We start from the raw sequence: 14,124 nt of genomic DNA on the forward strand, positions 1-14,124 counted from the left end.
CTCGTCCTAGGACATATGCTAACGATAGCATCGGTCCTCCGCTCCTCACTCATAGTATTATTACAACCCCTCCATCATTCTAGCGAAGCTTCGGCCATGATTTATTAAAAAAAAAACGAGAACGAGATCTGTCATACGGCTGGCAGGCTACTGACTTCCTTCGTCGACATCCGGGTACTTAGCGCTGCCGCTCATAAGCACAACAACACAGGCACGCGGAAGCTTCTTCTTCTTCTACTTCGAGATGTAGTGGCGGTTGGCAAACGATGAATTGGCGCATTAGCGCCACCAACTGGTTAAATAAAATAGGTTAAATAAAATAAAATAAGTCAGGAGAGGTCGTATTTTGCCAGAGAGGGCAAATATGCTCATATTTCTGGAAAAGAATTGCTGAAGTTTGAAGCTGTAGTGTGTGTACAGAGTGTGTGTGTGTGTGTTTTGTATTTGTTATTTATTTAAGTATACTGTAAACTGTTAACAGTTAATATATTGTTCATAGTTTGAAGTTAAAAAGTTTGAAGCTGTAGTTTGAAGCCAAGTGTTTTGTATTTATTTATATTTATAGTATACTTTAAACAGTTAATATATTGTTTAATTTGAAGAAAAAAGTATTGGTTCAGGCACCGTTTAGGCAACGGTATCGTTTTAGCACCGGTATCGGAAAAAAACCCAAACGATACCCAACCCTAGTCGTGGCCCGTGGTCACATTCTGGCATTGTTGGCAGTGGTACAGTGCCGGTTTAGGTAGGCTTACGGGACAAGGATTTGTTTTTATATTTAGTTAGTCCAGAGTTTGTTTTCTTTCTTTTTTTGTGTGGTTACATCCCCCCCACAGGCACATTTTCTCCAAAATTGTCCAAATCACATCACACAGGGATGCAAACTTAGAAGATTGACACATTTTACACAGCAGAATATATACATATTCACATAGAAATCATTTACATGGATGTCTTATGTCAATTTAAATAAATAGAATAAAAAGATGACAGTCACAACTGTCATCTCTGTGACGGCAACAATAACACATCAGAAGGATCTACTGGTTGTCTTATTAGTGAAGGCTTTGTACAGGATGAGAGCTAATGTAACTGTAACCTTAAGTACAGGATGGTCAAATGGAGATATTACAAATGGACTAATGTCTTAATTCAAAGCTACAGTTGCTGAATGTTTGTTCATCGTTCTCCCCTCAGCTCCTGGCTCTCTAACAAAACAAGAACAGAATCAGAAAAATACTCAAATTCAGTGTATTCGTGTAGTTAATCTCAACGTTTGAAACGTTACCGGATTTAAAGTGATATTTCAGGTTCACAACCTGTCTACCTGAGCTCACGTTGGTCCGTTTATGTACATGATATAAATTATAAATCATCTGTAAAATCATCACAAACTCAGTAAGATATTATTCAACCTCTGAGGTTTGAAAGTGAAGTTATTAAAAGTTACTTTACAAGGCTAACTACAGTCGGATGCAGGCAGCCGAGCTGCCGGTAATAGCGCACCGGCACGCAATGCATCTTGGGATATGGTGGGCCGCGAAGGATACATCAGATGTGTCCTCCAAATCTGGGACCAGAAGGCTGCATTCGTCGGCTGCATTGACGGACTCTTCAACAAAAATGCAAAATGGGACAGCACTAGTCGCAGCGCTGTGAGCAACCGGTCTACGAATGCAGCCTCCGAAGGATGCAGACCCTGAATTGAGACACAGCCTGTGAGTCTGGCTGAGCTCAAGTGGATAGGGTCCACACTTAATCCGTGTTTAAAAATCCTGATTACTTAGCTGGTTTTATCCCCAAACTCTAATCTCTACTGCAAACTAGAACTTTATTTGGTCCTTACTGGTGGTAGAACAAATATTCTGGTTCATTTTAATTACTTTATATACTGCTGAGTAGCTTAACCTTTAGTAATATATTATGTATACGTTTTTTTTCTCGATTAGTTATTTAAATCTAAAAGTAAAAAGTACAATAGTTTCCTACAAAAATGAGTGGAGCAGAAGTGTAAAGTAGCATAGAATGGAAATACTCGAGTACAGTACAAGTACCTAGAGTACTTGAGTACATGTACATGCTTCATTGTTCACGTTAACAGAAACATTTGCGACACGGCCAGATGAACCTGATACAGAGCCCCACTTTATTAGTTATATGTATGTAGCTGCAGAACAAGCAATGCAGGACAGATGTCACACAACAGAAGTTGTGTGAAGAACGGAGTTGCTACTGCTGCCTCGACCGGTTAGTTTGAGTTTTATTGTTTGACTTTGGTTTTTAAAAGCGGGCGTTTGGACTCACCAAAGTCACACAATAATACAAACAAACTCACCAAACGAGGCAGTGGTTCTGTCAAAGCAGACTTGCAGCTTTGAAGAGCGTATAGATAACGGCTTCACTTCCGCGTTGGAAAGGGATGTCTGATGGCGAGGTAAATATAAATAAAAAGTACACGTAAAACTGATATTGATGCACACACAAAATAATGAAATAAGTCTTAAAAATGCAATAATTAGATTTATTAAATCAAGATATTTGTACAACTTAACGTAAAAACACAGCGAGTTGCACACAGGAACGTACAGTAGAAGTACTGTAGGATTAGAAACACTTTACTGTATTTACTATCTCAGCAGTCAGTAACCAGGCTGCCTCTGTACTCCTCACAGCAGTGTTGACTGTTTGCATTATCAGGACATTACATAAAGTTACTTTGAACAGCAAGGTCCAAAGACTGACCCTAAAAAAACAGATGAGGTTCATTCGCGTACAATTATTCACTTTAAATATGTATATTTGAAGGTGACATTTATGACAAACATCAGTCTTAACTTACCCAAAACTCTTCGACGTTATTTTCAGTTTCTAGCGACACATACTTCTGCCCATAAATTTCCAGTAATTCATCACATTGAATAATTTACCTATTATTGGTGAATCTAACGCCATGTTTTATGGTTGGACCGGACATTTTTATATGCCGCTTCTTTTACAGCTACAATCTCAAAGATTCTCATTTTGTTCTCTTTGGCGGCACGTATAGCGATAAGCGGTAAACGCAGGTGAGTTTTTTTAGCATCTCACTTCCCAGAGATCCTAACAGGGTCGGGACTTCCCGGGAACGTCACCACAGCCAATCAGTAATACTGCATATGTATGGGCTTTCATCAGTGGGCCATATGCTTAATCACCATTGTGTTTACTCATTCAGGGATGATGACTTTACATTTATTTAAATCAAAATCTGTCACATAGTGACAATTGACAAATCTCTTCTGTTGGCTACTATTCCCAACAGCAGCAACATTTATCTATATCAGCATAAAATTCTGCAAATTAAGAAGGTTAAAACGGATTTCACTGTTGATGTCACATCAACATAAAAGTCACTTTCCCCAAACAAATGAAGAAAACAAGTGAAAAATGTGACACAGGATCCCTGCAGTCTGTCTCTGTTGCCTGAGACAGAGCAGCATGTTGGTGTTACAGTAAACAAACCATAGCTCACAATTACCAAAAGTCTTCCCCACCTAAGGATTTGTAACACCTGACTTCCGATCGTGAGTTGCAGTCACACAGCCCGTGTTGCTCAGGAGGACACCTCTCTTCCACACGATCACCATATTCTTGTCACTGAGGGCCACCAGGAAGTGGAGCTCAGGGTCCATTGCTACGCTGTTGATGGAGGGGCCCTCCACCTGGCCGTGGTCCTTGCTTACCGGGGTCGGCCACTCCAACAACTGCCAAAACAAAAGAGATCTCTGGTAAACACAAGATCTACAGTGACATATTTAGAGGGTTCCCCTACAATATTGTATGAAAGCAGAGTAGTATAGTTAACAGGACATTTAGAGGAGATGGATACCTCAGTGGGAAGGATGGGTTTCCCTGTGTGGAGACTGTTTTTGTGCAAGCTGGAGACGTGGTATGTCCATAGCCTGCCTTTGTCATCACCACACACTACGTAGGCTTGGCCTAAGGGAGAGGGAGTGAACACACACAGTATAATATCAGCATGACTTCAAAAATCAGGTTTTTCTCCTCTGATACTGAAACACAAAGCTTACTATAAACCGTAAACTGCTCCGGCCACAAACCGAGACTGAAGTGGAATAAACAGATAAACTGGAAATGCAGCTAGAGGAGCACCAGTGTTATACACATCAGTACTGACAAAAGCATGTTCAGAATTATTTTCGCAGGTGTGTTGAAGGATTATTAGAAAATGAAAACAAAATGAAAAATGCAGCTTCACTGATCAGATGACTTGGGACTTACCTGGGCAGGTGTTGAGAGCCAGGTAGGGAATCTCCGTGTTGGCCCACTGCAGCTCAGCCAGAACCGCAGCACAAACTGTCCTGTCCTTCCTGTCAGGCCGCTGGGCCTTGGTCCGGCTCCAGCTCCACAAATAAATGGAACAATGCATGTAGTTCTTGGAGGCTAGATGATGACAAAAAAGGAGAAAATCTAAGCAAACGTATGGACAGAAACGAGGGATTTCTGGAGGCAGGGTTTTTGCATATCTTAGAATTTAAATTGAAGACATTCTTAATGTTGATATGGTGCTGAAATTAAGAAAGCACAGCTGGTAAACTTGACCTAATTGTGACTGATTAGACCTAAAGTTAAAAAGCATACCAAGCAAGCAACAACACTGAGATCTTTTATAGCTGGGTTGTATATACTAAATACATGGTTAGGTGTAAAGACAGACATGAGGTCCATTGGAAGTCATGGTCTTACAAGACAGGGACTAACAAAAACTAAAGTATAGCGCCATCTAGTGGTGACCAAACAAATAATCAGTGAGGATATTTGTTTACAGAGGAAATCGGCATAGTTGACCAACTTCCATATTTAGTGTTAGGTACATAAAACACAATGTAAATAGGAATATGAATAAGTCATTAGCTGGTCCTCATATATCTGCCTTTGATTTTTGTTGCCAGAGTGCACGGCTAAAATACCTAATAATATTCAGTATGAGTATTACTTGTTGAGGGTCAGTACTTTGTTTGTAATAGCGGTATACTGTAAGAGCCTCACTTACCCACTATGTCATCCGTGAGAAAACTAAGGCCATCAATGGTGTGGTAGTCGTGGTCTTTGTCTTCCTTCTTATAGACAGGGAAAGTTATCTCCATCTCTTCGGTCCTACAGAGAACAAAAAACACACAAAGTGTTGCAGGCTGGTCCAGTGTATGATTTTATACACATTGTTTTCTGACTAAAACTCCAATCAACAGAGATGGACAAAACTCATATATGACTATTACCAGTATAATGTACTCTCTTTCTGTTGTCAGAATTTAATTGGAGTAAATTAACTCACATTGTCACACTTCCAACCGTAAAAGCAAAAACGTTTACTGAAGTTTGCTTCTTTGTGATCTGTGTTTCTCAGAAAAGTCTGCTATCCCAAAATATGTGGTGCCAGAGGCTGACAGGGTGGTATTGTTGACACCTCAAGTTCCCCTTTTTGTAAGGAATGTCTGCACTCTAAAGCTCCTCAGAGCAAACTGACACTTTAATGGATACAAGAAGACAAACGCATGCACACTGTGGATGCCTTTACCTCTTTGTGGTGTTGTTGGTGCCGAGGAGCGTGTTGTAGCAGTGCAGGCCGTCCTCACAGGCAGTCAGTAGGTGTGAGCTGGGGGAAGTGGGGGGGAGGCAGATGTGCAGAGGGGTGGTGCTGATCTCCAACACAAGCAGCTGACTGGAGGGACAGAAATATTCTCAGCATCACAAACACAAACCTGCTGGAGCCATTACAAATGTAAATGTACAACTGAGGGTTTAACTGTCTATTAAATGTATGGTGTGTGTAGATTTGTTTCCAGTCAAACGGTGTGAAAAAAAGAATCTCCACAAGACATTTGATTTTCTAAAAAACAAACGTATAGACTGCTGCAAAAATGTTGTTGCTAGACATAAAAGTGGCTTTCTTCAGCATAAATACTCACACAACTTTGTAGTTGTACTGGCTGTCCACTCCACCGATGTCCCACAGCACTATCTTTTTATCGTATGAGCCGGCTGCAAGAGACAAACTGGTGTCAGTGAAGTTGTCACACTAGTACAAAAAGGAAAACAAAATATAACGCATGGATAAATTTACCAGTCACCTAACTTGTCTCTTACAAATATAATACTGCAATGTGCCTCACTGTTTGTCCACCACCAGATATCGCTCAAATATGAAGTATTTATTAGGCAGAATGATTCTCTAATCTGTCTGATGATGCTGGACCTCTAAACCGGGTGACTGTCAGATACAGAGAGGTCATACTGCTTGCTCTTAATCAAGAAACAGTAACTATGGCTCACTGAAGAGGAAGTTTCCCTGGTGGTGGTTGAAGCGGAGGACCGACAGCGCCTTGCGGCTGGCGCGGAACTCCCCGTAGGCCACGTTGTTTCTGGGGTGGATCAGTTTGACCAGTCCCCTCTTCCCACCAGCTGCCAGAATGCTGCAGTGTTGAGCCGAGGCCCCGCCTCCTCTGGACATCAACACCGTGGACCAGGAGAGGGAGAAGAACTCCTGTGGCGGGGAACCGACAGATGCAAAACGTCAGATCGATACTGACAATTGCAATAATACATCTTAAAAACCAATATATGAAGTGCTTTAATGTCTGCAAAATGTCAGCTTCAAATCAAAACAATACGGTGTAACTTCCAAAATGTCTCTAGTTGTACTGTGAATGTAGAAATCTACCATTTAGAACAATGCTATAAGATGATTAATGGAGCGAACCTCTCCAGGAACTTTGTACTTCTTCATCACCATCCCGGTTTCACAGTCAATGACACAGAGAGAGTCTCCACCACAGGTAGCAACCAAACGGCTTCCTCCTCCAGCGCCTGTTAATACAGGAAAAAGATCAATTCTATAGTCCTCTGGTAAACAAAGCCTTTCATTCTGATAATCTCAGCCTTGTTTTAAAAAGGCCCTGATAAATCTGAGGGAACCATCTTTCTTAATCTGTGGAGCCGTACCTGTGGAATCTGGCAGCGGCTGGAAAGCACAGGCCCACAGCTGGGTGGAGAAGTCCTCCGAGCTGTCCTGTTTACTGTGGCACTGGAGGACGTGGAGAGGCTTCAGACACACCGGCTGCCGGAGGAACGGAAACATGACACAAAGGGAGGAGATTATAGCAGAGTGGTGGGCAAAAAAAGGGACTTTAATGACCTGACATTCTGACAATACCAAGAGCTGGGCATTTCAATATTGCAGATACAATCTGTCTATCTGTACATTACCTGTGTCTTGCTGCAGCTCTTCAGAGAGGACAGCAAGTCAGCGTCTCTCTGCAGCTCCATTCGGCTCCTCTGTTTTATCCGAGCTTCGTCGTCCTCTTTGGCTTGTCGCACTTTAGCTCCTCTCCTGGGCGCCTCTGCCCTCGCCGGACCTCGGGTGGGGGTGGAGGGAGGCTGACTCGTCTTGCGGGGGCTCATCCTGACGCCGCTGGTCTGGGTCGGCGTCTGAAGTTTGCGGCTGAGGCAGGATTTGCGAGGACTTGCTTCTACTGGGGAGACCGGGAGATCCGAGCGCGGTTTCTTGCGAGGCGTCAGGCTTATGCTGGTGTCCACTAATACCAGTTGTTTCCTCTTCGTAGGCGTTGAGACAGCCTGAAAAAAAGGAACACACGACAAGCTTTTAATCAAATCATTCACACACCATTTCCTTTACAATCCCTAGAATATATCACCTAAACTACTCCCATTACTTTCGAAAGTCACTGTACGGTTTCAGAATCACAACGACAGAGAGTTTGGTGGAGATAACGTGGGAAAGCAGGTCCTCCTATGAGATCTTACACAGTTCTCTTTGGTGTCTGGAGACCCCTTGCTCTCCGGTTCTTCCTTTGGTTCTGTCAGAGAGCGCAGATACTCCTTAGCAATAATCTCCACCTAAGAAGCAGAGGACACAAAGAGACAGACGGTGAATGAAAATTAAAAAAGGGCAACGCAAAAATAGAAAAAGGTGCCAGAATTTCTCCAACATCATGAACTTACCCTCCATTTGGTGAAGTCACTGACTGAATTGGGTCCATATTTAACCTGCTGACGGGCAGTTTTGACAAAGTTTTTCTCCAAAGCAGACAATTGCTCTGCTGTGATGGGATCTGGGAGAGAGAAGCTCTTCTCCCACACTGCAATTATCTAAAAAAAACAAAAACAAAGACAGTGCTTATGCAATCAAACTGTGCAGGAATATTTCCCTTTCAAACACTACAGAGACTTTGTAACCACACCGGCAGTGTGACATCATACCTAGTATAGAGGACAATACTGGACTACTGGCACACAACAGTCTCAATCATATCATGAAAGAAAGCAAAAGATAAGCAACCAGTTCCATACCCTGGTCCTCAGGTTCTCACTGTAGACGAAGCGCAAGTGGTTGGCATTAGTGCTGACATCTTTCCCGTTGTGAATCCTCAGGTTGGGCAACAACACCATCAGCTTGTAATTATCACTCACCTGAGGAAGAGAAGCAAGATTATCAGTCAAAGTCAGAGTGCTGGGGGGCAGAATCCCCCTCCCAGTTCACAAAAGTACAAAAGTTGGGGAACAACCTAATCAGTCTCTCACGCAGCACACATATAAGACAACCATTCACACCTACAGGCAACTGAGAGTGTCCAGTAAACACAATCTGCATGGCTTCCAACTGTGGGAGGAAACCCACTCAGACACAGTCAGAATATGCAAACTGGACGAGTGCAATCAAATCCTGAGACTTCTTGCTGTGAGGAGACAACCACAGAGTCCTAGGGTGGCTTAACACAGGGAAACTTTCACGCAAGTAGTTGTGGGTTGCAAATTGCATGCAACATAATCTCCATGCAACTTGGCAGCTATTCGAAGCCATTCAAAAAAGTGTATTTCACTACAATTAGCTGGCTTGATTGGTCATTGGTCAAGGCTGTGGGTGAAAGACTGGCTACTCAAAAGAGAACAATGGATCATTTCACACTCTATTCAAGAAGCTTGATCCACCTAAACTCCGACTAGACAAAGCTGCGTGAAAGTTTCACAATGTAAAGCCAGTCGTGGAAATGATTTGATTATTGTTTTAAAAAACCCACACTAAACCGGGGTATTATAAGCAAATAGAAAGCCATTAGCCGCATCCTCACAGTGATGTAAAGATTGTCCTCCATCTTGAGCTCTTCCAGACTGCTGAGAGACTCCAGCGTGGTCACGTCCTCCATCTGGTTGTCGCTGAGGTCCAGGTAGCAAAGCGCAGGCAGCTCCAGGTTCTTGGGCAGCTCATCCAGCCTGTTCCCAGAGAGGTCCCACCGCTCCAGGGACCGGAGACGGGACAGCAGACCGACTGGCAAGTCCTGAGGCTTCAGTCCCAGCCGGGATAAACTGGAAATAACAGAACTTCAAGTCAGTGTTTCCACAAGGCAGGAAATCAAACTAAATGTGTAGGTGCATCTGCAACAACTCTTTTTTCCAGCTTAACAAATAAACTGGTGTTAACACTGATGACGACAAAAAAAAAAAAAAAAACATGCTTACTTCAGTGTCTTGACCTGCTCCAGTTTGTTGGTTTTTGGAGAGCCTTTCTCCAGTAAAAGCTTCTCTGTTATTTTCGCCATTGCTCAGCTGTTAAAAAAGACCACAATTCAAAAAATGAAGGTACCAGACAAACAACTTGGGAGTGAAGATGAGGGACTAAAGAGTTTCTTCAGCGCTCTCTTCTTTTGTAAGATTCAGGTCTGTCACACCTCTGACCACACCCAGCATCACTGCTGGGTGCTTCAATGGTGTTTTGCTGCACCTATGACGACACACCGGGGAGCACTAACCACACCCAGAGTGCTCTTCTGCATCGCTGAATCGATTAACTTTAGAGGAGCTGGCTGAGCCCAAATTTCTGTACAGCTCTTTTTACATATTTCATAGTATTTTCCATACTTTTAGTTAACATTTTTCTATTCTACATTTATGTTTAATTACTCTTGCTTTCCTTAGCATGTTCTCTAACTTGTGTATTATTAGATACCGAAACACCAAAGCAAATTGCTTGTATGGGAAAACATACTTAATCTTACTGATGCTCACCTTTATGTCTTACATACCCCCCATGGACACAAAAGTCATATACTATATATACATACATATACTTAAGATTGGCCTCACAACAATTTATAAAGCCGTTTGTGGGGTCATCTAATTGCGAATATGTGGATAAAATCATAATTTCTCGAAATGCAACTAGTGTTTTCCTTATTTTTTAATGATATAGGATTACAGTAAAGTGTGTTTTTTATTTTACAATGATCTCGTACATTGCGGATAAGTGGTGATACGTTATATCATAAAGTTACCACAGAGAAGGTCATTTTGCTGAAACAATAACAAAACCAACATGTTTCAGCCTCAACTGCAGGTTTTGTACCTCAAACAACGATGGATTTTGAGATGCATTGTCTTATCTTTAAAAAAAACATCTGCTTTTAGTTCCACCATGATACATGTGATGTTATAAAGTGTATTAACAGAGGTAAGCCAGCCACGTTGGGAAGCACCATTTCTTAGTATCTTCAGGTTACTACGTTAACATTACAGACAATAAATCACTTATTCTTGAGTTTTAGTGCACATCTTAATCGTTTATCTTCCATAAGCAAACATTCGGATAATTGATCGGTTAATATTTGTGGATAAAAAGTACTTACAGACACTTCTTCATCAACTTCAATGAACTCACGACTCCTGCAGCAACTGAGCTTTCCCGGGGAAACTCTACGTACATCCGGTGGGCGTGGTTTACATGACTGTATTTGCCCTGAGCTATGTCTTCCAAGCTGAATGTAGACGCCTACAGCTCAGGGTGAAAGAAGTATTTAGATCTTCTACTTGAGTAACTGTACTTCAGTTACTGAAGTACAAAGATACTCTACTACGAGTCCATTATGCAGAATGTCCCATTTCTAAATATGATATGCTATTACTGGATTATACTTAGTGATGCATTAAAGTGTAGATTACTTTTAATAATGCATCTGGTAAATGTGGGGCCAATCTTAATGGGGGTTTTTTCTGTGTAGTTTAAACCATTACAATATATTATATTGAATAAGTTGATATTTTGTACTTGTTAACTAAATCTGCAAAGTAACTACTACTAGTGAAGGGCACAATATAGGCTTCTAAAATTAAGTGGAGTAGAAGTATACAGTAGCATAATATGTAAGTAAATTCAAGTAAAGTACATGAAAATTTTATTTAAGTATAGTACATTCCACTACAGGTTTTAGCTATGTATACATGTATATAATGTGTATATTCTAGTGCTGTGTGAAAATACAATGGGACCTCTTATGAACCCAATGAAAAAAAACTGAAGGGGGAAAACTTTTTAAATAATCCTCGGAAATCTAACAATAATCCTGGTGTGTTGTAAATACATCATAAAGTGCATGGAATACACAGACATCACGTTTCGTTAGGTGGCGGTGTTCCCTTATTACAGGTTCGTCACCTACATATCGACAGAAGAAGAAGAAGAAGAAGAAGACGATGACGCATGATGTGATGATGGCTACTGATAGCAGCGTTACTTCTTGTGCTTGTAAAGGCATCCGGCGCTGTCTCCAGTGTGACATTTTAAAGGGAAAGGGACAATTAGAGGCGAATGAACTAACGGTAAACATATCTGACTGAAAACTGTATTGTACACATTTTATCAGCAGGAAACGGACATAGCTGGTGCTAGCCACTCAAAAATATAGCAGCTACGGAAGCCCTCACAGGACAGCCTTTACTAATGGGCTCTGTTCTCGTTATAACAAGATACTTTGAACGTGTATTTTGTCGTTATTACGGTATAATAACGTGTCGTTAACTACCATCTTTTCTCATTACAAGACGTTTCTGTGCAGCTATCCAGTGGTGTAGTCTACTTAAGTTCAATTTTGAGGTTCTTGTTCTTATTATAACTTTAGAGACTGGTTACTCTGCAGATTTAAATTATTAGTACAAAATATGAATCAATTAATACATTATGATCTATTATATATTGGTATATATATAATATTTTATTCTAAATCTATGTTTTAGCCTTATTGTTTTTATTGTAAAGTACTTTAACTTTGTTTTGAAAAGTGTGATATGACTTATTGCTATTATTTTATGAAGTAATTGAAATAGCTCCACCTTTACCAGCTCCAACATTAAAGCATTAATAATTATATTGTAAAAATATATATACTTTGAAATGGGCTATTCTGCATAATGACCACTACTTTTGGTACTTTAAATATATTTTGATGATAGTACTTACTTAAGCAAGTTTTTGATTGCAGGACTTTTACTTTCTTAAGTAAAGGATCTGAGTACTTCTTCCTCCACCTCACTTATCTCTGCTTGACTTTTTGACTGTCATGCACATTTCATACTGTCAATCTGTACTTATCTCTGCTTGACTTTTTGACTGTCATGCACATTTCATACTGTCAATCTGTACTTCATCATCAGAAATGACAACATCAGGCATGCTATGTCTAATTAATCAAGAGTATATCTGACGTTATTTTGTTTCTGTCTCTCAAGCCTGTGCATCATTTCCTGTACGATCCTGAGACGAGGCTTGCTGTTGGAGAAGATGCAGAGGCTGCGTCCTTCCCCTTCCCTGGTGTATTCCTGCAGGAGAACTTCATATCAGAAGAGGAGGAGAAACAGCTGATAAGCACGATGGACCAGGATGTGTGGAATGAGTCTCAGTCTGGTCGAAGGAAACAGGTTAGGTGGAACACATGTATTTTGTGAATATCACCACGCATATAATATATGTATTAATATATTATTGTTATTATTGCTGTTATATTCTGATGAAATAAACAATTCTTTTCACATATTGTTGCAGGACTTTGGTCCAAAAGTTAACTTCAAGAAAAGGAAAGTGCGTGCCGGTGGCTTCAGCGGACTACCAGCTTTGAGCCAAAAACTAGTGCTCCGAATGCAACAAGAGCCAAGTCTAGCTGGCTTTCAACCAGTGGAGCAGTGCAATCTGGATTACCATCCTCAGCGAGGCTCCGCCATCGATCCACACCGAGACGACTCCTGGCTGTGGGGCGAACGGCTCGTCACCCTCAACATGTTATCAAACACCACACTCACCATGTCCCTTGAACAGGGTCTGCCAGAGCTGGGCCTAGCAGAGGAAGTCCACGTGGCCCTTCGTCTTCCTCGCAGGTCTTTAGTCGTGTTGTACGGCGAGGCCCGGCACAGATGGAAACATGCCATTCATAGGGACGATGTTCAGGAGCGCAGAGTTTGCAGCACCTACAGAGAGCTGTCTGCAGAGTTCCTACCTGGAGGGAAGCGGGCAGAGCTGGGAGCTCAGCTGTTGAACATTTCTTTGAGCTTCGAGGGGACTCCAGTATAGGCTCATCTGATGGTGCAGAACAGAGGGGGGTCCAGACTCCTTGGGTGACTTGATCAAATTCAGACATAAATTTCTATCAAATAGAATTGTATAAATGTAATTATTACATGTTTTTTTTTTTTACCCAGAGTATGAAATGCAGCATCACAAATGCAGTTATCGTCAATTTATGAGGAACTGGACACATGGGCTCAAAACCAGCTGTCTTTAGAAACCATATTTTCTGCAGACCTCATCCTTTTCAACTCTTTCTTTAATAAAAAAGAAGAAAAAAACATTTTCTTCCATACATACTCTGCCTCACCTTGTTTTTTTATGTAGCGTGTGTACTTAAATTTCCTGCAGCGGTGACTGGAACTGGGGTGTCACAGATTTCATCCCATCGTACACCAGCTGTGCCTCCGGTGTGGCGTTGAGCTGTAATGTGAGGAGCACTCAGGTGATCTGAGCCGCTGCAGTACAGAAGCATCATGAAGATTCTGAAGAAGTGGCTGTCGATGTGAAGGTTTCCATCTCCCTGCTGTGCTGCTGCAGCTCACATGTTGCTAAACACACCTTCTAAAAAAGGATCATACAAGTGTTTTTGTTTTGTGATTTAGCTCATTTACTACTAATATTGTATACTTTACAACTGACTGCTTTTCAAGTCATCAGTTATGGAGTTTTATATCTGTGGATGTGTTTCCACCAACGCCCAGGCTGCCATTGCGTTT

The 14,124-nt window shown here is 41.4% G+C and overlaps 2 protein-coding genes across 2 annotated transcripts; one reads left to right on the forward strand and one right to left on the reverse strand.

Annotated features, from left to right (window-relative positions):
- Positions 1 to 2,524: 2,524 nt before the first annotated feature.
- lrwd1 (leucine-rich repeats and WD repeat domain containing 1) lies at positions 2,525 to 10,881 on the reverse strand. Its single transcript, XM_031869266.1, has 16 exons — positions 10,701 to 10,881; positions 9,538 to 9,624; positions 9,150 to 9,384; positions 8,371 to 8,490; positions 8,023 to 8,169; positions 7,825 to 7,917; positions 7,267 to 7,635; positions 7,003 to 7,117; positions 6,761 to 6,867; positions 6,334 to 6,544; positions 5,970 to 6,042; positions 5,579 to 5,722; positions 5,054 to 5,157; positions 4,282 to 4,443; positions 3,869 to 3,978; positions 2,525 to 3,743 (listed from the first exon to the last, which is right to left on the reverse strand). The coding sequence occupies exons 2-16, from the start codon at positions 9,615 to 9,617 to the stop codon at positions 3,534 to 3,536; spliced, it is 2,280 nt and encodes a 759-aa protein (XP_031725126.1). The 5' UTR covers positions 9,618 to 9,624; positions 10,701 to 10,881; the 3' UTR covers positions 2,525 to 3,533.
- Positions 10,882 to 11,541: 660 nt separating this feature from the next.
- Positions 11,542 to 13,704, forward strand: alkbh4 (alkB homolog 4, lysine demthylase). The gene is made up of 3 exons (XM_031869267.1): positions 11,542 to 11,670; positions 12,577 to 12,765; positions 12,890 to 13,704. Exons 1-3 carry the CDS (start codon positions 11,545 to 11,547, stop codon positions 13,409 to 13,411), a joined length of 837 nt encoding a protein of 278 aa, XP_031725127.1. The 5' UTR covers positions 11,542 to 11,544; the 3' UTR covers positions 13,412 to 13,704.
- The last annotated feature ends 420 nt before the right edge of the window (positions 13,705 to 14,124 follow it).

This window comes from Anarrhichthys ocellatus, unplaced genomic scaffold, assembly GCF_004355925.1.
Source record: "Anarrhichthys ocellatus isolate YVR2014 unplaced genomic scaffold, GSC_Weel_1.0 scaffold46, whole genome shotgun sequence".
NCBI classification, from domain to species: domain Eukaryota; kingdom Metazoa; phylum Chordata; class Actinopteri; order Perciformes; family Anarhichadidae; genus Anarrhichthys; species Anarrhichthys ocellatus.